Source organism: Camelus dromedarius, unplaced genomic scaffold, assembly GCF_036321535.1.
Source record: "Camelus dromedarius isolate mCamDro1 unplaced genomic scaffold, mCamDro1.pat HAP1_SCAFFOLD_200, whole genome shotgun sequence".
NCBI lineage: Eukaryota > Metazoa > Chordata > Mammalia > Artiodactyla > Camelidae > Camelus > Camelus dromedarius.
This window is the reverse complement of record NW_026989858.1, coordinates 915,829-942,517: the sequence shown is the minus strand read 5'-3', so window position 1 is coordinate 942,517 and position 26,689 is coordinate 915,829. Positions and strand designations below refer to the sequence as shown.

Genomic DNA, 26,689 nt, shown 5'->3' with positions numbered 1-26,689 from the left:
GTTTGCCAGGTTGAAGAGGAACCGAGAGGCCGTTTGCCTCCCCTGGGTCTAGACACTGCTTGAATTCTTCCAGGTGACACTTAAATGCAGTGAGACATGGAACTCTCTAAAGTTGTTAAAATATTCATGGTGAGCCATTCAACTCTCTCCTCATTCTTGGCTACGAAAGCACGATAAACACAGGTGGGAATCTCATCAGCCTGTTGGTTGGTTCACTGTCCATCTGGCGCCCCCTCTTGTAGGAGCCTTTATCACATCACCCAGGGCTGACCCATCTCAGGATCACAGCTGATTTTCCACAGGTGGCACCACTTGCTGGTGACATGAAGGAACCATGTTAGCCACCTCCCAAACTCTGAGGCTTCTCCTGGGAGGAGCCTGCAGACACCCAGTCCAGCCTCTGCACAATGATGCTCCTCAGGGTCACTCCCGGCTTGCTGCCCTGGCCTCTAGCTCTGGCCAGAACCTCGCTGAATTGTCGATAAATGTCCCCCATGCACCACGTCTAAGCTTGGGGTCCAGAGGTGACCATGGTTCTTATTTTCTTCCCATCGATGGATTGTTTGATCTTCATGTAATGGTGTTGGCAGCAAGGCCAGTACCGCCCTCCTGAGGCCTCCCTGAGCCGCCTCTGTCTATAACTGTCCTAGCGCCCCAGGGGATCGGGTCTGAAGCCTGGCACTCAGACACGAGGATGACAGCTGGAGAGACAGGAATCCACTCCTGCTGTGGCTTCTGCTGAGGCTCGATGTGGCCATACAAATGGATCCCACAGGCCCTGACTTCACTTGACTCGCTGCAGGGATGCTCCCACACTGCCCCGTTCCCCCCCCAGAGACAGAGGGCTTTCTGCTTGTTCCCGAAGGCCCCACCCCCGAGGGGGCACTGGGTCCAGTGGAGCGTCCAGCCTGGTTCCCCGCCAGCCCTTAGGGCTTTGGTGGGGCCTGGAACGTCAACTACCCTCCCCTTAGGGGCCCGTTTGTCCTTTCCAGCCAACAGACCTAGGTCATAAGCACTTTAACTCACCTGAGGGTGTTTTCCTCACTTCAGGGGCAGTGAGGACGGGGCTTCTTCACACTCCAAGTGCCCCAGGTCTGGATGCAGACAGTCTGGCTCTCCCCCAAGTCCTGCAGTTCCCGGCCACACCTGCTGCTGGTCACAGTCTGGGCTGTGTTCTCTTCCAGGACAAGGGGTGCACTCTGACCCCCGCCCCGCCCCCACCAGCGGTGGCAGAGGCGGCGGACAGGCAGGTGAGCTGGGGCCTGAGACCGTGCCCGCAGATCAGTGCCCCAGAAGCCGCTGGAGACTAGAGGGGCCACGGGGCAGAAGGCAGCATGGGATGGGAGGAGGAGGAAGGTTCAGGATAAGGAGATGAAAGGGGGAACGGATAGCACTGTGAGGACCTCGGCCATGAAAGGGAAGAGAAATCACAGTGACAGCTGGAGCGGTGTCGGCGTTAAAAGCTGCGCGCTGTTTTTTTTTAATTTTATTAATTACCAATATATATTGACAGATTTCTTATTTTATTAAAGATTATGTTCCATGTCATATAACAGGATAGAGTATGTTATTATTTATTAAATAATACATAATAGAAGATATACTAGCATATTATCTTCTGTTTATTTATTAGCAGATAGTATATAATACATATGTAGGTGTTTATATACATAATATATTATTCATGCATCTATATAATATATAACCCATAACAAATAATGTAAGATAATGATTAATATATAATATAACAAGATTACATATCAATAATGATGTAATATTACCCATTGTATGTCTTGGTTCATGACACATTCTCATCTTATTTGCCTGTCAGAAGTATTTATGTATTAAAATTAATATTATAAGACACAGTTATGAACCTATCACCCAGCATCATAACAGGAATATTGACAGTGACATACTGTGTCCTCTTTACCTATCCTGCTCTTGGCCTCTTCTCACAGGAAGTAACCAGCATCCTGAATCCTGGCTTACCCTTGCCTTGTGTTACTTTCACACACACAACATTTAAGATCAGTTAAAACAAATGAACTGCAGGTACATGCAATGAAGTGGATGAATCACACACTCCATGTTAAATTGAAAAAGTAACCCCTAGAAGGTAGCCGATAGTGTGCTATGCTTTTAACTGTGTGTATATATGTCAACTAAACTCACTGAATTAAGAACAACTACAGCTAGAGTCCAGGTGGGAAAGGGACAGATAAAAGGTGAGGTGAGCAGATTTGCTGTAGGTGAGCGAGTTCCTTTCCAGTGACATGTCATTCTCTCTGAAGCAGGAGGCATGACCATCTGCTGGGAGTCAGGGAAGAGAAAGAGGGAAGGTTAGAGGTGTGCAGAGAGCAGAGAATGTTGACATAACTGAGTGATAAGTGGGGAAATGTGCTCACTATAGAAATCCTGGAGGATTGCCTGGCAGCGGCAACATGGTGGGCATTGATTTGTAGTCTTGGAAATCTGTGCTGGGAGAGCCTGCTGCCTGCAGGCTCAGAACAAGTAGAGCTGGGTGAACCGAGATGGAAGTCGGCCTGGTGAGGAACTGAAAAGGTCAAGGCTCAAGGGGGTTTTGTCTGTCATAAAGAGAGTGCTGACTGTGGATGCAGAGCTGGAAGGTGGGGAAGTGGAAGTAAGAGGAACGTGGACAGGCAGGAAAGCAGAGGAGTCAGCGCATGATGCCCCAGTGAGGGTGAAGGAGGGCCAGGGAGGCTGGTGGAGAAGAAGCTGGACGGCTAGAGGTGGGCACTTAAAGGAGAGAGGCTGGACCTGGGGTGGAGACACGCCCGGGTATGAGCCCGGGGGTAGGGTGAATGGGGGGTGGCTGGCTCAGGCTGACGGAGAAGAAGACCCTACAATGACCATACTGGGTGGTGGAAGGAGAATGAACTTTGACGTCTTGATGGTAGGAGGCGAGGCAATACAGAGCTGGTGGTCCAGGTGCTCCTGACTGAGGCAGATGAGCAGGGAGGCCAGGGTGGCAGGCACTGCTAGGAAAGGATCTGGGTTTTCCATGTGCTCCCACGAGGGGAGGAGCAATCATCTGAAGGTGGAAAGTGAGCACAAGGAGGCCAACCCAGGCTCCTGATCAAACGGGGTTTGTGAAGGTGCAAAGCGTCAACTCCAGTGATGGTGGCCCAGGAAGCAGGGACCACGGGTGAAGTGAGGGGGCACTCAGAGAAGAGAGGGAGAAGAGTCTTCTGGGTGTAGGGGGAAGAGAGGCCCGAGGACAAAGGAGCACAGAGGCACAGTGATGAGGATGGACTGGCTCTATGGTGACACTGCAGGGATGGCTGGATCTTTGTCCTGAGGGCTTAGGTTGGGGGGACTACTGGCCTCATGAGGATCCCCCTCTCAGCAGCCTGGACAGAGGCTCTCGCTCCTGAGAGCTGTGTGGCCACCACTGTTCCCGGAGGGGCTCTGCCTCCATCTTCTCTTATCAGACTTTCCTGCCCAGCCCCCGACCGCCAGCCAGGGAGCCTGGGCCTCGCAGCTGTTTGCCGTGGAGGGACACAGGCTCCTCGGAGGAGCAGGCGGATCTTACTTTGCTCCGTAACCCAGGGCCTAGCAAAGCGCCAGCCCATGTGTGGGCCATGTAGGGGCTCGGATACTTACTATACTAACTCAAAGCAGTAGAATTGCAGAGCTGGAGGAAGTGACCACTGAGCTCACAGAGTTCACTGCCCACACCCCCATTCTACAGATGAGGAATCAGAGACCAAGCAGTGAAGCAGCCTTGGCCAAGGTCACGCTGCTCGTAAATGCTGGCCTGTGTCGGGCATGCCAAGTGATGAGCTGCAGTGAAGGGGCTGAGAGGGGGCTCTGGGGCCAGAGAGCTCGGGTTCAAGTCCCAGCTCTGCCATTTATTAGCCGTGTGATTAATGAATGTCCTTACCTTTAAAGTGGAACTCATAGTGGTGCCAACTCATTGGGTTGTCATGAAGACAGCGTTCCTGGAACAGCAGGACAGAGTACTGTAAGGGTTTGCTGTTGCTTTGGTTATGATTATTATCACCAAGTGAACCCTGAAATGAAGAACAAAGGCAGCAAGAATTTTTATTTTAAAGGAGTTTCAAATCCTCTGATGAATGCTTCATTTCATCTATTCAAGTTTTCATTTGACCCTTATTAACAACTACACAATGGATGACTTTTGAGGCAATCTTGCTTCATGTCTTTAATTCTCACTAACGACACAGGCTATTTAACAGGCAGCAGTTTCTTTTCCAGGAAGAGGGACAAAAAGTTAAAAATGACTCAGTGCCTCTCGGTCCCCAGTGAGTTGGTTGTGACCTGTCAACCCAGCTTTGGGGAAGTGCCCGCTCCCCCTGGGCCCACTGAGCTGCCCCACAGCCTCCAAGGGGTGCCGTACCCCCACACGAATCCAGTCTCTTGGTTCCTATCTTTGCTTCAGATCCCTCAAGGACTGCCCATGCCCCAGGGCCCCATCTGCCCCACCAGCCTTGGCTGCTGGACTCCAGGACACCATCCTGGGTCTCAACCATCCCCTGTTCCTATGACCGCCCCACTACTCTACATTTTGTCCTTCAAGTGTGGGCTTCTGTGGCTCGCCACACAGCAGGGGTCTCCCCGTCCTCCACCTTGGGTAACTGCATCGTCCTGCACGGTGCCTAGGGAACCCGTGTGGAGGCAGGAAGAATACAGAACAACAGGTGCTCAGAGGGGCTGCCTTTCCCACTGCAGGGGCCCTAGAGGGCTTTCTCCCAGCTGGTTATTCACAGGCGCTGAAGCTGTGGAATCTCGATCTCACCAATTTAAAGGGCATCATCACTAATTACAAAAGCAATCATTTCTTCAGTAGCAAAAAGAGAAAAGACTTTGTGTTCCCCACCTCCAACTGTTTTCCTCCACCTTCAGATGTTTCTCATCTCTGGGCAAGGGTAGAATGCAACTCACAGAATATTATTTTTCAATGTCTTTTCCCACTCTGAAGATTGCTTTCCCAGAACCGATGAAGGCTACAATGGTTTAGCTTCCCTGGACTGAGGATTCAGAGGCCTGGGGGGAAGGGGGGAGGGGGAGGTGAGATAACTCAGCAATATTGAACCTAACAGAGACATTAAAAGGTTCCATTCTAAACAGAAAGGAAGCAGGATGCTATAGAAACAGGAAAACCATAGTTGGAAATGCAATAACGAGTTGCAAGAGAATAAACATAAAGATGTAAAAATGAAAAAGGACATCAAAATAAAAAAAGTTGGGAATGGGAGAGGGGAGCAAGAATATGTAGATTTTTTTCTTTCTTTTTTTTCTTCGTTATTCTTAGGATGTGTTGGAGCCTACGTGATTATCAGTCTAAAGGAAATAGATATAGTAATGGGCTGATATATTTGAAGAATAAGGTAAGCACAAATCAAAAGCATACAATAGAGTCGCAAAAAAAACAAAAAGAAACAAACTCAAGATGGCTTAAAGACTTAAATATTAGACACGACACTATAAACTTCTCACAAGAAAACATAGGCAAAACATTATTTGACATACATCTCAGCAATGTTTTCGTAGGGCAATCTAAGCAACCCAAGCAACAGAAATAAAAGCCAAAATAAATAAATGAGACCTAATTAAACTTATAAACTTTTGCACAGCAATAGAAACCATAAGTAAAACTAAAATACAACCTATGGAATGGGAGAAAATATTTGCAAAAGATGAGACTGACCATGGCTTAATTTCTAGACTATATAAATAGTTCATACAACTTAATAAGAAAAAAATAAACAACCAAATCCAAAAATGGGCAGAACAACTAAACAAGCAATTCTCCAATGAAGACACACAGATGGCCAATAGGCATATAAAAAATGCTTAATATCGTTCAATTATCAGAGAAATGCAACTCAAAACTACAATGTTATCATCTCACACCAGTCAGAATGGCCATCATTCAAAAGTCCACAAACCATAAATGCCGGAGAGGCTGTGGAGAAAAGGAAACCCTCCTACATTGTGGGTGGGAATGTAGTTTGGTGCAGCCACTGTGGAAAACAGTATGGAGATTCCTCAAAAGACAAAAAAAAAAAAAAAAAAAACACTTATCACCTAATCCAGCAATCCACAGTCGAGCGCTGCGTCCAGAGGGAACCTTCATTCCAAAAGATACCTGCACCCCAATTTTCACAGGAGCACTGTTTACAATGGCCAAGACATAGAAGCAACCTAAACATTCACTGACAGATGACTGGATAAAGATGTGGTATTTAGATATAACAGAATATTACTCAGTCATAACAAAGAAGGAAATAAGGCCATTTACAGCAACATGGATGGAAATGGAGATTATCTCACTAAGTGAAATAAGTTAGACAAAGACAAGTATCATATGATATCATTTATATGTGGAATTTTTAAAAACATGATACAAATGGACTTATCTATAAAACAAAAAACAGACTCACAGACTTATAAAACAAACTTAGGTGTTTGGGATTAACAGATACAAATTACTATATGTAAAACAGACAAACGACAAGGATTCACTGTAGAACACAGGGAAGAATATTCAGTATCTTGCAACCTATAATGGAAAAGAACCTGAAAAAGAATAGACTATGTATATGTACAACTGAATCACTATGCTGCATACCTGAAACTAACAAAACAGCTGTATAACTGAAACTAACAAAACATTGTAAATCAATCACATTTCAATTTAAAAAAAATTGATAAGCTCTAAATACCTTTATTCAAAGAAAATCTTGAACCCTTCCCTCTTACAAAATTTAAAATGGGTAGCTTGAGCAGGACCAAATTATACTGGATGGGCAGTTACATATCTTCTCCAGCACGTGGCCCATGTTACACACACATCGTGTTTTCCTACAGGTAAGAACAGCCCTGACTGCACAGCGAGCGACTCTTTCTGGGACAAGGGCCTCTGTGGCAGTGGCCTCCTTGTCACCGCTCCATCTCACCAGGAGGCCAGGGTTTTCAGAGGGGAGGGGACATAGAGCTCATACACTTCAAATTGACTTCCCGAAAAAACTATGGAAAAACCAAATTCACCTGCAGTGTGGGAAACATGAGCAGGGCCCCTAAGCAGACCGACAAGCCCAAAGTAAGATGGCCCGATGTTCAGATTGGAACCAGAACAAAGACCACCTGGCCCCAGTTAAATGACCACCACCTCACCTGCAATGAACTGCTCGTACTCAATGTCAGGGATGTTTCTGTTGAGACTTGGGAGGTCAAAGGAGTCGGACCAGGGATCGGGGCTCTGCCAGTGGTAGAGGTGGCCCCAAGGGAATTGCACCAGTACCGGCTCTTCCATCTTCAGCAGGGTCTTCAGGAGGAAGGCAATGTGGATGCAGACGTTCCTACGGAGGTTGAAGCCCTCTGGAGGGTTGAAGTCACACAGAAGGTACCTGGCAGGGAGCAAAGGAGAGCGGGTCTTCAGGGCCAGGCCTCTGCACAGGAATCCAGGCTTAGATAGAACAGATACAACGGGAATCCCTGCACAGCCCATGGCCTAGACTCCAGACACATTCAGCAGCTTCTGGTTTGTAAAGTGGAGGCACTGCCCACCCATCTCCATGTGGCCAATTACTTCAAGTCCGGGAGCAGTTGCGGAAGACATCTTGGCATCCGTCTAACACCACTAAGCACCCGACTAGCATCTGAGCACCCGTTCTCCAGGGGCTCTCAAACTTCTTGTTCTACAGAACCCTATACACTCTTAACAATTACTGAGAACTCCAAAAGGCTGCTATTTATGTGAGTTTAATCTATCAATATTTCCTGTGTTAGAAGTTAAACAAGAAGTTAGAAAAAGTGTATGAATTCACTTAAAAATATTAACAATCTACTGTATGTTACCATTAATACTCTTAAACAAAATATAATTCTATTTTTCAAAAGAAAAATCATTAGTGAGAAGAATAGCAGTGATTTTAATTTCTGCAAATCTCTTTTGGACTGGTGAGAGCTGAATTCTCCTATCTGCCTCTGCATTCCCTGTTTTGTGATATCGCAGGCCAGGTTTTCCCTGGAAAACCCCGCAGGAACTCGGGAGAGCAAGAGTGTGCAAAAGGCAGGTGACATCCCGGCGTTTCTATGAAAATGGTCTTGCACCTCAGGGGCCTTGGATACACTTTGATAACTGTTGCCCTATCCAAGGCGAGACTCTTCTACACAAGAGCCAGGCAAGGGTCCTGGATTCTGTAATGAGTTACCGCCACCACACCCCTCCCTTCTCTGTGTGTTTCTCACAAACTCCATTACTGCAGATGAGGATGTAATCCTCAACTGGGGCCTCTAATCCCAGAAGACTGCTAACTTCAAGAGGGAGGGTCCCATCTACCATCCCTACACCCCGCATAGTTTATTTTGAGTCAAGCCTTAGATAACTGCTTATCGGCACTGACCCTTGTGTCTTATTCCTGAGGTTGACTGAAGGAACCAACATCTGGATGGAACTGAAATTTCCCTGCAGATAAACAAGACTGATAAGCCACCCCATTCCAACATCTGATTCTGGGGCTCTTCAAAACCCGGGTAAGGCCCCGCTTCATCTAAGATGGGTCCTCTGCCTGCCCTTCCCGGGGGGTTCTGGGAGGCCGCGGCCACCAAGGGCGACCCAGACTCGCGGCCCCAGCCCCAGGGCCTGAGGGGGAGGAAAGCTTGAGGCTGTGCCCAAGCCCTGCCCCGCCCCGCCCCAACACGCTCCCCGGCAGCACAGCCCTCCCCGGCCACCGCCCCAACCCCGATCCCACCCCGGTTCATGTCCGCCGGCCCCACCGACGGCGCGGACGTACGTTTACCGTCTGTGGGACGCCGCCCCAGACAGGATGTCGGCCGCCGACTGACCAGGCCAGAACTAGTCGCCCGGCCGAGCAAGCCGCCATCCCCAGCAGCAAGCACCGCCATGGTCCCGGGCAGCTGCACACTTCCGGAGCCCGCTACCCGCCCCAGAAGCGCACGCCGGCCCGCGCAGAGCGTGGCGCCTGTAACCATGGCAACTCCGCGCGGCCCTCCCCTAGCGCTTGCGTCGTGCGTCCTCCCGAGTCTAGTTGTGCGAGGGCATAACTTGCGGAGCCAATGGGAGCCAGGGCGCAGCCAGGACGGGGGTGGGGGGAGGCTTATGGGACAGCTGGGCGGGGCCGGGGAGGGCAGGGCCGCGCGGAAGTCCTGACCTGCATGTGGCGCCGGCCGGAGGTTGGGCGTTGCTGCCACCAGTGGGCGGGACAGCGGGGCAGCGAGGCGGGGGCACCCTCACCTGTCCGTGTGTGGGGATCAGCCTGGGCTCCGTGGCCTCCGCTTGCACCGGACGTGGACCCAGGCTACCGGTGGGCAAGATAGAGGACTGAGCCCAGGCACGCACGGCTGGCCAGGTAGGGCACCTGAAGTGCAGATCCGCCAGGCCCGCTGCCGGCCTTGAATACGCGCTGCTAGGCAGTTTCCAAGAAGACGGGATCTGTCATAAGAGGGGAGGTAGGGCTTGGGTGCCAGATGTCGGGTTGGGTGCAGTCTCACAGGAGAGCCACGGTGAGAGGGCGCAGAGCGGCCCCTGTGTTGGCGGGGCTAAGAGTTTGGGGTATAGGGTCGGGGTGGTGTGTGCCTTTCTCTGTGGTCTCCTCACTCCAGAGCAAGGGGCTCTGCTTACCCCCTCCCCTCACTGCACTCCCTGCCTTCCCCAGCACCACCTGGGTTGTGGTCATGTCGAGGCAGGGAAGGCCCAGGGAAGGGGCTCATTCAGGGCCAGGGGCCACTCTGCAGGGGTGCTGGACCTGACAGCAATGCAGTGCTTCGGAACTCCCCTGGGCTGGGTTTCTAACCAGTGGGATGGAAGGGCCTTTCCTTCCTGGGGTGCATTTGGGGGAACTAGATACGTCATGAATGTCAGCCCTGAAAATGGAGGCTGCGCTACATCCATTCTTGGAAAGAAAAATCAGGCCCTTCCAGCCCAGGTGTCTCAGAAACTCAGTCAGCAATGTTCGGGGTCCCAAGTTTAGGCTTTCAATTAGAGCTGAGCGGCTCAGGAGGCCAGATCCCTGTCCGTGGCTCCAGGAGTAGGCTTTCTGCTGGGGGACAGGATCCTCACAAACACCTGTGTCTTTGTGGGTCACTCCCCTCTGACAAGCTGGGAGGCAGGGTGCAGTTGTGGGAAATCGTGTTTCCATGAGGAGAGGGCCACCAAGTGGTGGGGGCACAGGAGACAGTGAGAAAGAGTCCCGCAGCCTTTCTGGAATCAAAAAACTGGCAAATGTGAAGAAGTGCATAATTTGTTTTATTGAACAGGCTGCTTATGTACGTTTGGAGGGCCAGGTTCAAGGACTCTGCATCCCTCCAGGACAATAGCCTCAAGAGAAGAACAGACAGAGCAGGAAGAGATGTGGGGTTTCTCCCAGTAATGAGGCAGAACAGGGATTTCTGCAGATTTGCAAGGAGACCCCGACCGCTGAGCACGGGGTTACAACCCCACGTGACCCTTGTCGTGTTTGGCTTGGGCTCTGGGTCTGGCCTGATCATGTATTCTTCCAGCTGAGTTCCAGAAATTCAGAGGGTAGACTTAGAGAGGCTGCGTTTGGAACCCGGTGTGGAGACGGAGGGTCCTTTATCCTGAGTCCCCTCAGCCTAATCACTGTAGCTGAGTTCCAACACCACCCAGGCCCCCAGGGTGGCCATGGAGGGAGAGCAAGCCTGGCAGGTGACCCAGGGGTCCCACTGCTGTGCCCCTCCCTTATCTTTGTTCCCTTTCACCCCGGAAGGTGTGATTGTCTCATGTCATGGTGACAAGCCATCTCTCTTCTCTGTCAGGTGGGATCCCCACCCCCGCTCAGCCTTCTTGCTGCATGGATGCTGAAGGACCAGGCTCACTTGAAGTTCTGAGATTGAGCAGTAAGGTGGAAACAAAGAAACCAATGGAAACAAAGAAACAAGTCATTGTGGCCAAGCTCCCCACCACAGAGAAGCTGCCCTGAGTGGAAGGGAGGGTGTGGGCATGCCCATTTGTTTCGTGTCTCCCAGTGCTCTTCGCTTTCTTATTGCAGACCTGCATGGTTACAACAAAATGATCTGCAAAACTGAAAATATTTACTCTCTGGCTTTTACAGAAAAGGCTGACCAGCCTCTGGTTCCCGTACCGGTCAACTGATTGGAGTACCTTTCCAGTTTGGAAACATCTGGGCAGGCCCAGGTTTGCAAAATTCTTTAAGAGTAGTTATGGAGTTTTGCTTCTAAACATTTTTATGGCTGTATACTTCTGAGCTGAGGTTGTGCTGTGTAATTCTGAGCCGGGATTTTCTCAAACTGTTTCTTATTTCTTATACCGGACACCCCTAAATTCCAAGGGGAATGGGATGTTAAGGAAGCCATGGAGTTTAGGAGAAAGATACAGATTTCATTTCCATTTAAGCATCGATGTATCTCCATCCTAGGCAGCATCGGTTCTGTGGTATTGATAGGGGAAATAAATAGCAACCAAATTTATAGAAAATAGTGGGTCATTGGGTACACAATTTCTTCTTTTCAACATTTTTGTAGTGTTTGCAGTTTAAGATGACCGTTCCTGAGAAACAGGCAGCCTCTTAGAATGAAATAGCATTTTCCCTGAACCATACTCAATTTTTATTTCGTAGACAGCAGGAAGGGCAATCACACATCCAACACTTGGGGACCTCAAAGATAAAACGTAACTTTCTGGGAGCACACTCCCCCCGTCTCCCTCTGCTCTTTTCACTGTCCCATTGTCCCTGAAGTCTCTTTTGTATCTTCTGCTCATGACTCCAGTAACTCTTCCTTCTCGTCCCTCAGCTGGTAAGTTTACTTTTCTACTTTGACCAAGCAAACTGAAGCCAACAGAAGAGAACTTTCACCAGCAACTCCCAGCACATCCGCTCGCCTTCTGATGTCTGTGACTACACTCTCGCTGCTCCACCTCTTATTACAGGTGACATCGAAAGCCAGGTCATCCAAAAGTCACCAGGGGGCCCATCCATACAATCTTCTCCGGGCTGTCACTCCCACATCCATCCTCTCTGTCACTACCTCATCTATTTTGTTCTCCTGCTAGTTGGCTCCTATCAGTATATAAAAGTCCATCCTCTTAAAAGAAACAAACAGCACTCCTTGACTCTAATTGACCCCCACCAATTGCCACCCCATGTCTTTGCAGCAAATCTTTAATGAGTCGTTTAAACTCACTGTCTGCATATTCTCTTGAGCCATTCCCTTTTGCACCCACTCTGGCTTTTCCCCTGATCCCTCGCTCTATGGAAACTGCTCTGTCAAGGCCATCAGTGACCCCACGTTGCTAAATATAGTGGTCAGTTTTTAGTCTTCATCATGCATGGCCCTTTGGCAGCATTTGACCCGGCTCTTCCATTTCTCCTCCCCCGTGTTCCTGCTTCACTTGGCCTCCAGCCCATCGCTCTGCTTTCGATCCACTGGCTGGTCTTTTGCCAACGTCTCCTCTTTTTTCCAAATATTTACTGCGAATGTGCCTCGGAGTTGGGTCCTGGGTCTCTCCTCTATCTCACTGCTATACTTTTGGTGGAAGCAACCAGACTTGGAAATTGACATGCCATCAATTTCTCGATTTGTCCAAAACTCCCTGATTGGCCTTTTCCATTTGGAACTCTCTCCCTGATACTCATATTCTTTTTCTTTCATTCATCTTGCTTTCACATTCATACATATGTTCTACTGTGTAAATTACTTTTCCAAATTTTGAATCAGTCCATACATATCATGTGAAATGCTCAGATCTCTATTATTTCCACTAAAATGCTTATTCTAACTTAGAACCTTTCTGCATTTCTGTATTTATGTCAATAAAGTGAATAGTATTTCTACAAGCCTCATAGTTAAACAGTGTGTTTATTTGGGGCTATTATGTAACATGAAATAATGATACATCAACATAGTCCTTTTTCATTTAATTTTATGTAACACCAAGATGAGGTTTTTGCACTGAAGACTGTTTCGTTGAAATTTTACCTACGTTACGGACAGTCAGTTTTTGTGAAAGCCCTCATTTCTCCCCTTTTCTGATATATTTTCCATTTGGCTATTATAACATATACCTTGGCATGAAATAAAATTCCAAATCCATTCACATAATAAAATTAATACATTTAAATTATATTTTTTAATGTTAAAAAGAAAGAAAATAAAACCAGACTCCTCTACCTATTAGGCATTTCTGTGGCAATATCTAATAGACTCCTTAATCATGACATTGAAGAACTGAGCTGATTCCAGCCCCTTTCCACCTGCTCAGCCCCATCTTGTCCCATCCCCTGTGGATGGAGAGGACATCCATCCCATTTTCCAGGTCCAGATGTTGGAACCATGTTCTTTCTCTCTCTTTCTCTTACACACACAGACAGCAAATCCTGCTTGTTAGAAATTTCTAGCTACTCTGAATTCATTAACCACGTACTCCCTGTTCCCCACCCTCCTAGGAGCCTCCTTCAACCCCTTGTTGGACACCAATTAGCCTACTTCTTCCATCTTTGCTTTTCTACAATCTCATCCACACAGAGTCAGAGGGAGCCTATAAAAGCATACATTTGAGGGGGTGGGTGTAGCTCAGTGATACAGTGCATGCTTAGCATGCATGAGATCCTGGGTTCAAACCTCAGCACCTTCACTAAAATAAATAAATTAACCTCCTCCCAAGAAAACCCAAAACAAAAGCATAAATTGGACATCACCCATCCCATCAAAACTCACTAAAAGGGTCACCATTCCATTAGGAGCCAAAGTCGTCCCAAAGCCTTCGAGGACCCGGCCTGCTCTGCCTCTCTGCCCACACTCTCCACATCACTCTGGGGGCCTCTGGCTCCGGCTCTTCCTTCTTCCTCCGGATCTATTCTGCTTCAAGTTCATTACTCCTTGAGATCTGCCAGGATTGCCTTATTCCCTCCTGCCTGCCTCCCACCCCACCACCATCACCTGAGTTTGCTCATATCACTCTTATTTTTCCCCAAGCTCTTGCTACCCCCATCATGTTGCCTGTTTTCTCTGCTAAAACTCTGAGCCCCCAGTGATGGGGAGTCGTGTCTATTTTGTTGACTAATAAAGCCCAAGGGCCTTGGGAATGGGTATAGTTTCTAGATTCCCATAAGTAGTAGGAGCTTATACAGATTTGCTGAATGAATGCAGAGGTCCTGGTCCAATTCGATGGAGCACTTCTGTGTCCAGCTCAAAGATTAACTCTCCTTTCCTCCTGAGAGAGTGTGACCACTTCCTTGGTGATCAAAGGCAAGATCTATTTTCTTTATGCTGTTAATCTTAGGCGGGGAGATTGGGGGATCTTCATTTATATTTTAAAATTTGATTCACTCTGCAGTTTGTCTCCTGTCTATGTATCCTTTTGAGAAACCGTTTATGAGTGATCATTCTTCCATCAGATTGAACAGGATCCAGGGGGAAGTACCAAGCCTGTCCCATCGGCCATCCTGTGTGTCATGTCCTGTGACCCAGTAGATGCTCAGCACGTAAGTGAACCAACAGGAGTGAGTGAAGAGATGGGAACATCTCATTATTGTGGTGGCTGCACTCTGTCCGATGCCTTGAGATTTGGGGAAGGGTTTACAACTGCGGAGGCGAGATGTCAGGTCCTCTGTGCTCTTCCTGAGTGCCCTGGCCTTACCCATTCCCCCAGCCCCCTCTGGGCAGCCAAGCCCAGGAGCTGGGCCACCGGCGATTTTGCTGATCAATAAACCACCTCACCCAAATTCCGGGGGTAAGAGCGGCCAGCACAACTGTTTGTAGACTCTGAAGTCAGGTCCTTGGAGGAATTCCTCACTGAACAATGTTTTGGACCTTTTATTTTTCTCTATAGCCTCCAGCTGAAGAAACAGATTGCCTTAGGTACATCAAAGGTGAGGACACCTACTATCCCCATGGAGCCCAGGTGGGGCTGGGAGTCTGCTGTTTGTACAGCCGGTGGGCTCGTGTTGCTTTGGGCATCCCTGTGCCTGAATTCCTGCAGTACACTCGGTGGTAAGAACGGGGGTGCCTGGCAGGGAGGGAAGCGGGTCGGGGGACTACACAGCTGGGGAGACGTTAACCTGTGGTGAGCGGGAGCCGGCTGATGCATGGAATCTCGGTGCAGGGAACTCTCCAAACTCAGAGAGGTTCCCACTCCCGCAGGTTCCCTTTGATCAGGGTGCTAGGCTGTCAGCACTGCAGGGTCCCTGTGAGGATCATAGTGCCTTCAGGCAGTGGGAAGTGAGGGGTCCAGTGGCAATTAAATTAACTGTGCACCCAAAGCCAACCCCCGTCTCTTTCAGCCTGTTTCCTAATCTGCAAAACTGGAATGATGTTAACCATCCCGCAGGTTTGTTGATGGGCTGGGACACACTAGACTGCCAGGAGCTGGAATTCCTCTGTGCCCTGATTGTTATCCTTCCTTCACACTATTTACTCTCACAATTTCAGTCTCTCTGTCTCTCTCTCATTCACTTGTAACTTTCTCTCCTGCTCTGGTTTCATTTGATTCCCACCCTCCTCCCAATCCCCAGATGAGTGAAATTAATTTCTGTGTGTCAGTTCCAAATTCCTGGGAAAGATGCTCTGTCCCCTCTGGATTGGTTGTCCAACCCATCAGTTGCAGTCAGAGGAGTGAGTCCCTCTGTGACCAGAGGAGGGTCTCTGCCCAGCCCCCCAGCCACCACTGTGGGAGCACATAGCTCTCCGAGGAGGAGGTACTGGCTGTGACTTGGTGTCACTAAGTGTGAATTTATCTCTCCTCTTGCCCCACCTTCATCCTCCTAAACAAAGATGAAAATTAAACACTCCCGAGATTTGTGTCATGGAACACTCAGGGTGGGGGCTAAGAGGGCTGGATTCCCTGCTGAGTGTAAGGGGCTACAGTGACTCCCCAACGAGAGCCTGTAAAGGAAACAGCACCGGCCCCACCGGACACTTAGGGCGCTGAGTCTGCGTGACATTGAGCCAGGCTTCTGACCACAGCTCAGGTGTCTGGTCCGACTGGTTAGTCTTTGAAACCAACCAGCTTTGGATTCCTCAATCCCTCCCTGAGGTTTTACCTGAAACACAAGCTTCTGTATCTCTGAAGACAGATGATGAGGACCCTTCACGTAAGGCATTTGCACTGCCCTGTGCGGGAATTTGTGCTGCACGGTCTGCCCGGCGAGCTGACCATAGTTCATATTTTACTGATCTTAGAAATAGTCTGGTTTCCTGATGCACTGTTTCACTGAACAAGCAACAGAAGCCACCTCTGGCTGATAAAAACCAAAAAGGGACTTAATGAAAAGATACTGGGAGGGTGCATGGAGTGGCCCAGACCAGAGCCGACCCTGGGGCCGTAGGAGATGTTGGGGAGCCCCAGGCACCAGGCTGCGCAGGGTGCTACCGGGCCCCCTGCTGCCCCAGCAGGGACCCCCCTCCTCCTGACACTCCACCTCACTGCATGTTCATGTCCCGGCAGGGCCAGGTCACACTGAAGCCACCAGCACACACCTCAATGGGGGAGTTGGCCCCTTCTCAGCTGAGGGCGTGCCTGGTGTGGGGAGAGGCCCAGTTAGAGGAAGACGGTTCCCCTACTGTTCCGAGTTAATGCGCAAGTCAGTGCCCATCACTCAGGAGAGCCGGGCTGGTCTGACCTCATTGTGGTGACTAGGCCGTCTGAGTTCACGTATTACTTTTTAGGTTGGAAGGCCCAAGAGGGAGAAAAAGTGGAGGTTCTAGTACTTATTTTATATTTCCCATGTACCAGGTGCGGTATGCAAGCCACTTCAGACAAGGCCCATAACAACCACATTAATAGGCCACGGAGAAAGTCGTGCATTCAGGTCTCTGCAGCACCGAAACGCGTGTCCTCATCAGTTCCGTAGTTACCAGTGGAAGTTGTAGGGATTTATGGGACTGTGTGCTCCTGTGGGGGCTGGGATGTGTGTGTTTAAATCCACATCTTCAGAAACTCGGCTAGAACCACAGCCACTGATTGTCTGCATGGAGGCAGAAGAGGGGAGGCTTCCAGCCTCTGGTCCAGCTCGTGTGGAGCTCAGAAATTGCTCCTTCTGTCCTGAAAACAACACCAGAGCTGAGGGAGCTGAAAACCCACTGCTCTTCTTAGATCCACAAGAAAACTGAGGGGGAAAGCTGCTCCCAACCCAGAGAGGCAGCCGGGCAGGCTTGGAGAGTCACAGCTCCCAGGGCAGAACCCGCTTTTGTAAGAAACTCGGGGGCAGGCCGATTTAACAGGTCCCTGAGGCCAGCTGGAAACTCAGCGTGGGGAAGTCTGAGTGTGACAACTTCAGGGGGCCAGTCAGAGGGGCCCCCTGCTCTTTTTCATGCATTTTACTTCGAGGACAGTACCCTGTTCTCAGAGTGAAAATCATAGGAAAACTCCTCATGCTTCCTGCCAGGAAAGGATAAAATAACTCTAATGAAATACACCCAGAACATTCTCTTCCATTGTGGGGGGTTGTGTTTTTTTTTTTAAATGAGAAATTATTTTACCAGAGCCTAACCAGCCTGGGGGAAGGGAAATCCCTTCTGTCTCACCCAAATTGGGGTGAGGGGAATGAGACACACTTGTGGAGGTCACAGCGCAGGGCACAGGCTCAATGAGAACTAATCACAGGAGTATAGATGCCCTGCTCTGTTCCGCTACCCCAACACCTAACCTCCATGTCAGTAGGGCCTCTGTGTAATAACAGGAATAAAATTAAAAGAAGTTAATGTCTCAGGAGTGTCTAGGGAAAACCCAAAGATAGCGGGCAGATGAAAACAAGGACACACAGGCAGCTTTAGCCTCTCACACCAATGGCTGTAGCAAACTACACACAGCCCATCCCAGTAGATAAACAGAAAACCTCACAGAAAAAACTATTTATTTTGGTTCTCTTACCCAGTGCATTCCATGGTGCATCCTCACCTAGAATTGAGTGGAAGCAAGTCCATCTCAGAAGGGACATACCTGAAGAGGAATGGCATTCCAGACTCTGAAGGGCAGAGAAAGCACCAGCCTGGGTTAGAGAAAGGTGAGGGGTGGGGTAGGGGGTGGGCTGCCTTCTTCCCCAAATAAGGAACCTTCCTGAGGCCAGCACCGTGGGAGGGAGGGCCATGGGGTGGAAGCAGCCAGACTTCTTCCTGAGAAGTGATAGGATGCCTCCAAGGGACCATTCAGGTGCCCATTCAGGTGTCTTGACGGTGGGAGCCAGTCGGTCTGCCTCAGAGCCCAGGACTGAGGTGGGCGCAGAGCAGGCCGGTCTTACTTGGCCGGATCAATTTCACTTCTCCGAAACCCTGTGTAAAACATGAAGCGTGGTCGACCTGGTGAGCACAGCTCTGCCCTCAAGACCGGTTTCAACTCCTCTCTTCCCAGAGAACAGCATCTCTGAGCCCGTCCTGGGTGACCTCACAGAGATCACCCTAGTGGCCCAGGCTAGAGACCGGGAACATGTACCTTCCTGCAGCCAACCCCAGACGTCCACTGATGCCTCATATACTGGCAAAGATGTGAGTTCCTGTGCATTGGTCTAACAGCAGAGACTCTGCCACAGGCCCAAGAGGTGGTGTGTGGGACAAGCAGGGGTGCAGGAGTGTACGCAGTGCAAAGGTGTAAGTGGTGGCAGGGGTGCAGGGGCTGTGGAGGGTGCAGGCAGTTCAGGGGATGCGGGGGTGCAGGCAGTGAGGAAGGGCAGAGAGTGGCAGGGGTGCAGAGGTACAGGGAGTGTAGGGGTGCAGGAAGGTGCTCAGGCACGTGGCCAGGGTCAGAAGGCAAGTGCACATCCTCGCAGTCAGCCTGACCCCGGGAGATTAGTGCAATGGTCTGGGGTGGCGGAGGGGGCGGCGGCGGCGGCGGCGGCGGCGGCGGCGGCGGCGGCGGCGGCGGTGGGTGGGAGGCTGCCCGGGCAAGCCGGTCGATTTCTTCTCTTCCCTGCAGCCTGGCCTGGGGGGGCGATGGCCGCCGGAGATTCGCCAGATGTTGGACTCCAGGTAAGCTTGCTCCTGGGTGGTGGGGCGGTTAGGTCAGGGGGCGGTGGCAGCGGCAAGTGGGCGGAGCGGGGCTGCCCCTGGCGAACTGATGGAATAGCTGCCTTCTCCAGGCTGCCGGGCCTGGGAGCGGCCTCTGCTGCCCCAGGTCGCTGCACACACCTGTCCCACTCAGCAAGCTGAGTGGGGAGTGGAGGCGTTGTCGTTAAGGTGCAGGGCCCACGGGGATATGGGGGCTGCCGCACAGAAGCCGGTCAATTCGCTCCGCTCTCCCCCGCGGCGGAGCCAGGGGCGGCTTCTGCTGCCGTAGAGGCGGGACGCCGGTCTCCAGGTGAGCTTGGTCCTGGGAGGCGGCGGCGGCGGCGGCGGCTGGGGGTTGGGGTCCGTTCCAGGGAGCTGCTCCATTTCTTCTCTCCCCCGCGGCCTGGCCTGGGGGCGACCTCTGCCGCCAGAGATTTGCCTGAGGTCCGACTCCAGGTGAGCTTGCTCCTGGGAGATGGGTGCGGTGCAGTCAGGGGGCTGGGAAGGTGGTGGCTGCGGGGATAGGGAGGCTGCCCCGGGGGAGCTTGAGGATTAGCTCCCATGTCTGTGCCGCGTGGCCTGCAGGCGGCCTCTGCTGCGCCAGGTCCCGGGACAACCCTTTCCCACTTTGCCTGCTGGGGGCGGGAGGCAGGGTAGTCAGGGTGCACGGGTGGCGGGGGTCGGGGGCCTGCAGCGGGGGAGCGGGCACATTTGCTCCCATCTTCCCCGCGGCTTGTCCTGGTGGCGGTGTCTCTTGCCCTGGGTTAAGAGACACGTGTATCCTAGTCGGCCTGGCCCCAGGAGGCGGGCGTGTTACGTTGGGGGTGGTGGCAGCAGCGGCAGGTTTTCCCATGGAGCCGGTCCATTTGCTCCCATTTCTCCCCATGGTTTGCCCTGGGGGCGGTCCCTGTTGTCCCTAGTTCGCCGGACGTCCATCTCCAGGTCAGCCTGCTCCCTAGAGGCGGCCACCGTGAGGTCAGGGGGCAGGAGCGGTGGCTGCTGTGGGGGTAGGGGGCTGCCTTGGGGAGCTGGTGGATTGGCTCCCGTCTCCCCGATGGCCTGGTGTGGGAGTGGCCTCTCCTGCCTCAGATCACCAGACACACCTGTCCCATTTAGCCTGCTGGGGGAGGGGCGCCCTGGGAAGTGCCTTTAAAGTGTGGGGGAGGCGACGGCAGGGGTAGAGGACCTGCAGCGCGGAGCCTGTCAATTTGCTCTCCTCTTCCCCACGGCCAAACCTGGGGGCGTACTCTGCTGCCCAAGAAGCCGGATGCCCGTCTCCAGGTCAGCTTGCTCCTGGGAGGCGGGCGCGATGCTGTCGAGGGGCAGAGGCAGCTGCGACGGCCGGCTGCCCCGCCTAATGGGGCCACTTCTTCTCCTCTCCCCTGACCTGGCCTGGGGACGGCCTCTCCCGCCCAAGATTAGCCTGAAACCCCACACCCGGTCAGGTTGCTCCTGGGAGGTGGGCGCGGTGACATCAGGGGTTGGAGAGGAGGGGGGTCTGCCCCTGGCGGGCTGGAGGATAAGCTCCCATCTCTCTGGAGGCCTGACGTGGGGGTGGCCTCTGCTGCCCCTCATTCCCGGGTCACCCTTCTCCAGGACATATTGCCCCGGGGGTGCTGTAGGCTGCGGGGGCGGCGGGTTGTTGGCGGGGGTATGGAGCTTGCCGCTTGGGAGCTGGTGGTTTAGATCCCATATCCCCCGCAGCTTGTCCTGGGGGCAGCCTCTGTTGCCCCAGGTCGCAAAGCACTGTTTCCCTGACAGCTTAACCACCGGAAGTGGGCAGGATGTGCTGAGGGGGCGGAGGCAGCCGCCAAGGCAGCGACGGAGGGGGCTGTCCCTGGCCAGCCGGTCAATTTGTTCCCATCTCAACATTTGCTGTCCCAGTTTCACAGGACGCCCTTCTTCAGTTTATCCTTCTCCTGGGAGGTGGGCTCAGTGCATGCAGCCCAAGGTCTGGGCTCTCCCCTGGGGAGGGGCAGAACTCTCTTCTTCTTCTTTGTCTTTATTCTTCAGCAAAGTGGTTACTGGCCCCAATTCTTAATTCTGAGAAAGTGTAGCCTGTGTTACGGAGGAGCTGCTGGACAGTGAGGTTTCTGGGTGGGTTTTCACATCAGCTGATGCCCCAGTCAGGCAGGAAATCTATTACTTAGAGCTTCTTAGTCTGGAGTTGGGGGATGGCCCCGCCATCCTCACCATGCTTTTTAAAAATGTGTTACTCCCCTCTTTTTCCTAGGTGACATTTTAGGTTATTGCGTCCCAGATTGCTGGCACACTCATCCCTGTTCTCAAACATCTTTTAAACTTGGGTGAAGTGATAAGTTGGGGAAGAAGATGATTTACTGAAAGGTAAGAATACTTAAATTTGCATTAAAGCTACATTCTGTCAATCTTTCTCAAATGATTTTTCTCTGATTCTAAATCCATGACCTAGTGAATGTTGTACTCCTGTGTAAATCATTGATCTTCACATCACACTGGTTGAGTGGTCAACGAGATTTGTTATTTAGATTATTCCTGAAAGGAAAAGCTCAGGCTTTTGAGAATTCCTTGTCTGATGTCACCCAGGCAGTCACAGTAGAAGACAGAGCTGATATAAAAATCCCTCACCTGCCTGAACTGCAAAGCTTCTGGGATTACTGATCCCTGAAATGCAGGTGACTCTTGGTGATAATCTGGGGGATGGTTTACATGATCAGATTCTTCCAGTCCTGTAAATGGGTTCCATGGCCCCAGCCCCGGGAGAGCTGGTCATAAGGGCCATATCGTGAGGGGTGGGATGGGAAGGCAGGGTCTAAGAGCTGGCATCACTGAGATTCCACACTCGCTAAACACAGACCCCAGAGCCTAAGTGTTGTCAGGTTCTGTTCTGGATTTGAGAGTGTGTTCAGACATGATTCTTGCCCTTCGGGGGTCACTGCCTGGGTGGAAGTAACCTTTACATAAATCTGGGGAGGATGACAATTAAGTAGATGGGCTGTTATGATTCTCAGTGTGCCCAGGCTCGCTCTTCCAGGCACTCGTGGGACTAACGAGAGTCATGTTATTCACTCATACACTGATTTATTACCCTTGAATTGATCATTTGTCCCACAGTAAGTGAAACAAGCGATGAGGAACCTGAGTTTTGTCCCCTTTCCTAGCACTGATTGTATCTGTCAGTCAGGCGCCCTGAGTATGCATTGTGAAATGGTGGTATTTCTTGCCCAATGGGACTGCACTGTCAGTTCTGAGAATCAGGGGATACACGTGGGAAGGACAGCACACTGACACACATGGCACCCCCCCACCCCGTGAGACAGCATTGTCGATGCTCAGGTGACCCGATGTAGACCGCGGTGCTAAACTTGAGCATGTTTAGTGATCTTGGTGGCTATGAAAATACAGACTGCCGGTCCCTACTTCTGGAGACACTGAGGGTGTGCACCCCAGAATTCTGCACTTTAAGAAGCACTTTAAGTAATTCTGATGAAGATGATCTGAGTGTCCCACTGAGAAACACTGGTGTGCGATGCACCAGTATTGAGGATTCTCAGGGAGGGATGTCTTTTCAGGATGGTCCAAGGGCCCTCACTAGACTTTTGCCTTGGGTGTAATTGTATGTGTTCGAAAGTGATGTCTCTCACTTCCAGTGCTTGTCAGCATGCTCTGTGCAGGGATTTGCTCTCAGCAGATATCAAAAACTATAAGTCTTCAGGTCACCGAGCTAGAGTGTGAGCGATCTTTTATTTTGGTTTTCTTTATTGCAATGCAGAGTCTCCCGAGAAGAGATTCAGACTGAACAGCTTTGTGTCGGACTTTGGAAGACCGCTGGTGCCCAAGGGGTTCTCTGGCAGCACAATGACGAATCTAGGTCCCTCTTTCACTGCTACGTCAATGAAGTGGACCGCTTGGACAAGGCCAAAGCTGGTATCCCAACCATAGCCCTTGACAGTGATGTTCGGCTCCAGGAAGCCATCAGATGCAGCAGGTGGCCAGAGGAGGAGCCGAACGGGCTCATGAAATGTGACACCCCCAGCTTCATCAACACGGACCAGAACTCTTCCTTTGGGGAAGATGATCTCCTGATTTTGGAACCACCTATTGTTCTAGAAAATAAGCCAGTTGCCCAGACCTCACACAAAGACTTGAATTGGAAATGTGCTTTGTCAAGTGTTTCTCTGAAGATGTGAAGTCTGTCTTTGTATGGCAGGAAGTCCCCTTTCACAAAATTGTATGTGTTTGTGTCTGAGAGAGAGAAATGGAGACAGACAGAAAGACGGAGACAGAAGAGAGCCCCCTCAGAAGAGAGCTAGTTAAGGTGAGTTTTTGTGCCTTAGTTTTTGTGCCATTTGGGGTTTTGGGGGGAACAAAGTATTTACACTGTCTCATTCTCCTCGTTGGAAACCTTGGCCCCGTCCTCAGTGTCAGCGGCCTTGAACGGGGGTTGCCATGGTGCGTTTCATCTGGCGCTGCCACTTCCACGCTCTGCCTTTAGCACGTTGCTTTGCCTCCCAGGGCTGCCACCATTTAAACTGTAAGGTGAGGAGTCTGGAGTAGATGATCCATCCCAGCTCTGCTGTTTTGCAAATTTCTGATTTCGTATTCGGATGAGGCTGGGATACACCCAGAGCAGTATAAACCAGGCCCTACCTCCTGTCTCTTGCTGGGGCATCCCTCAGGTCTGTGCCTTCTACTCAAGCCTTTACTGAGCCCAGCTTTTGTCAGGAGCCCAAGTGCCTACCGGGATGGCAGGAGACCTGTCTCTCGTGGTCACGGTGGCAGACATTTCTATTGCTTGTGCTGAAAGAGCTCCTCTGAGATCCTCCGGCCACCCTTGCTCCAACCTGAGGACAGACCTACCGTTCCTTTCCTAGGAGGAGGATCAATCCATGGTGCATTTTATGACAATCCTGTCCCCAGGAATGCACGGAAGGTTATCAGCTGAGTGAGGGGAAGTGCCTCTGTGTCTCTGTGTCCCTGTATCTCTGTCTGCTCACAGTGCCCTGCCACCGGCTACTGAACAAGAAAAGTGCTATTCACCATGCTGTGTCTTTTGCAGATGTGTAGGTGATGGTCTTGTGGCTCATGTGTGGGCTTTGTCCTGGGATGGTGAAGGGCTTATAAATACCTCATCAACATGTATTCGAGATGGCCTGGTGCCACACAGACTTGATTCATGAAGGCATCAAGCCTGCACACTGGTTTGGAAACAACTTGGTTTTGATCAGTCACACTGCATGCATGACTCACTGCTGACCTCTGGGTGGTTTTTTCATTTTAGATTTATTCACCCAGTGTCTTGCTTAAGCTGAAAAATACATTTATTTCACTAGAATATTCTCAGATTCTTTGTTTTCACACATCCAGTTGTTTAATTCCTTTAAAAATCATTTTGTGTTTATAATGCCTCCTAATATCTATCATCTCTAGGTTCCCAGTGGCCTGAGCCATGCACCAGATTTGATGTAGGAACTGTTCCACCAAAAGAAATCCCTTTGCCATAATACCTTTTGAGGAAAATATTATTCTTTAAGGCTCTAACAGTAAATCGCAGAAAAAAGCATGGAACATTTATTGTAGTTAATACATGTTCATGCAAAAAGAAATGATATTTTCATTAAACAATGTTGATTTTAAAAAATTTTACTAATGTGAATATTATTATTCATAATTTAAGTAACCAAATAAAACCACAGTTATTTATTATGAAGATTGAAAACTATTTACACTGTCTCTCAATTAGAGGTAGCTTTATTAGAAGACTGAAGGGTATTTAAAAGATGGAAAAATACCCATGATGACACCATCATTTTTATTAACTAAATATCAAGAACTGTGCAGGGTTAAGATTTAACCCTCTGCAAGCTGTCAAGTTAGCATGAGGTAGTTTGTGGATGCTGCCAGAAGACAGGAGACTCCCCCAGATTCAGAGACAAAGAACTTCCTGCCAGCACAGCAGGCAGCATGGGGTTCATGTTCATGTTGGTTCCTGAGTTTCTTTCCTTTTGCTGTTGTAACAAAGGACCACAGACTCAGTGGCTTAAAGCAATACACATTCATCATCTCACTGTTCTATTGTGCAGAAGTGCAAAGTCATTGTCAGTGGGCTAAAGCCAACGTGTGGCCAAGGCTACGTTCCACACCGAGGCTCTAGGAAGGGATTCGTCTTCCTACCTTTCCCAGCTTGCAGAGGTGTTCACACTCCTTGGCCCAGGGCCCTGTGTCACTGTGACCTCTGCTGCCACTTTACATTTCTGTCTCTGACTATATAGATATAAAGGAAGAGTCTTCTACATCTGGTATGGACCCTTTTTCCTAAATGGACATTGTATCTCTATTTATGTGCAGATTAAAACCCCTTCCCTCCAGGGTGTGGTGGCATCAGCTCACAAGATTACCACTCTGGGCTTTAAGTGTCCTCTTTGTATTGTCACCTGGGAACTTCTCTTTCCATAGTTAGCTCTGTGTTACATTTGTTGTTGTATTTTACCCGGCATTACTGAAAGTTTTACTTAAAAGGGATCCTAATTAGCTCTGTTTACCTGTTTCCAGAGCTGAAAGCTTCAGTTCTAGAGTATCTGTTTGATTTCTCTTAAAAATACATTCTAGTATATTTCTCTGGTGAAAGTCTTTACCCTGTTGTCTATTCTCCCATAATTTCCTTATTTTCTTGAATATATTAAAAGTATTTTATAGCCTTTATTGGTAACTCTGATGCCTACATCACCTGGGGGTTAGCATCCTTTGTCTAATGTTTCTTATTCTCATATTATCCGTTATATAGTCTTGACATGTTGCATGTCTTGAAATTCTTTATTACATGGCAGACATTGCAAATGAAAAATCCACATGTTATTTTCCGTGAGAGGTTTTCTACCTTCCTGTTAGGCAAACAGGGTGAGGGACTGATCATGTCGCTCCAATCAGGCGCTGAGGTGGATCAGGAATGAAGTGCCTTTTTTCTTAAAACAGCTTTGAGGTATACTTGGCAAAGTAATTTTCACACGTATAAAGTGTACAGCTAATACGTTTTGACATAAGTATATCCCCAAGAAACCATGACCACATTCAAGAGAGTGAACATACCCATCACCCACAAAGCTTCTCTCCTGCCATTTGTTGTCCCTCCCTCCCTCCCCATCTCTTCCCCTGGAAACCATTGATCTGCTTTCCATCACAACATATTGGTCTGCATTTTCAAGATCCTTGTATGAATGGATTAATGCAGTATCTACTCTATGTTGTCTGACTTCTTTCATTCAGTGTAATTATTTTGAGAGTCATCTGAGTTGCTGTATTAATAGCTTATTTTTCTTATAGCAGAGTATTTTTTAGTGCTGGGTTTTTACTGAAGAGTTTGTTGTGAGCAGTGTTTGGATAGACCATCATTTGTTTCTCCATTTACTTCTTGATGGATGCATGGGTTATTTACAACTTGAGCTATTATAAATAAAATTGCAGTGAATATTTGGTTACAAGTCTTTATATGGACATATGCTTTTCTTTTCTAAAGCACCAGATGAGGAATATCTGGGTTATATGGTAGATAGGTATTTACCTTTTTTAAAGAAACTGTTAAATACTGTTCCAAAATGGTTGTACTATTGTAAATTCCTTGTGGTGTGTATCAGCTCTGGTTGCTCTACTTCCTTACCAGCACTTTGTAAGGTCGGTCTTTCTAATCGTATTCATTCTTGTATGTATGTGTACTAGTATCTCACTGTGGTTTTTAAAAGCATTT

At 49.8% G+C, this 26,689-nt stretch overlaps 2 protein-coding genes across 28 annotated transcripts; one reads left to right on the top strand and one right to left on the bottom strand.

The window, feature by feature from the left end:
* Positions 1–1,504: 1,504 nt before the first annotated feature.
* LOC135321000 (GDP-fucose protein O-fucosyltransferase 2-like) lies at positions 1,505–8,989 on the bottom strand. 8 transcript variants are annotated; one of them, XR_010380352.1, is made up of 5 exons: positions 8,793–8,989; positions 7,165–7,397; positions 4,865–5,031; positions 3,908–4,037; positions 1,505–2,999 (listed from the first exon to the last, which is right to left on the bottom strand). XR_010380352.1 is itself a non-coding variant. In XM_064484270.1 (5 exons), exons 1-3 carry the CDS (start codon positions 8,489–8,491, stop codon positions 5,024–5,026), a joined length of 336 nt encoding a protein of 111 aa, XP_064340340.1. In that variant the 5' UTR covers positions 8,492–8,634; the 3' UTR covers positions 1,505–2,999; positions 3,908–4,037; positions 4,865–5,023. The 8 variants fall into 8 exon arrangements, 6 of the variants coding, with proteins under 6 accessions (XP_064340340.1, XP_064340338.1, XP_064340335.1 ...); XR_010380351.1 differs by having other exon boundaries at positions 8,787–8,986; XM_064484270.1 differs by lacking the exon at positions 8,793–8,989 and adding an exon at positions 8,397–8,634.
* Positions 8,990–9,110: 121 nt separating this feature from the next.
* On the top strand, positions 9,111–26,182 carry LOC135320996 (uncharacterized). 20 transcript variants are annotated; one of them, XM_064484224.1, is made up of 13 exons: positions 9,112–9,362; positions 10,789–11,167; positions 11,785–11,920; positions 14,388–14,474; positions 14,822–14,982; positions 15,273–15,319; positions 17,865–17,993; positions 18,338–18,471; positions 18,899–18,951; positions 20,731–21,066; positions 21,203–21,315; positions 22,723–23,266; positions 24,379–26,182. In XM_064484224.1, the coding sequence occupies exons 3-10, from the start codon at positions 11,879–11,881 to the stop codon at positions 21,008–21,010; spliced, it is 933 nt and encodes a 310-aa protein (XP_064340294.1). In that variant the 5' UTR covers positions 9,112–9,362; positions 10,789–11,167; positions 11,785–11,878; the 3' UTR covers positions 21,011–21,066; positions 21,203–21,315; positions 22,723–23,266; positions 24,379–26,182. The 20 variants fall into 20 exon arrangements, with proteins under 20 accessions (XP_064340300.1, XP_064340294.1, XP_064340291.1 ...); XM_064484221.1 differs by having other exon boundaries at positions 23,823–26,182; XM_064484223.1 differs by having other exon boundaries at positions 23,803–26,182.
* Positions 26,183–26,689: the final 507 nt, after the last annotated feature.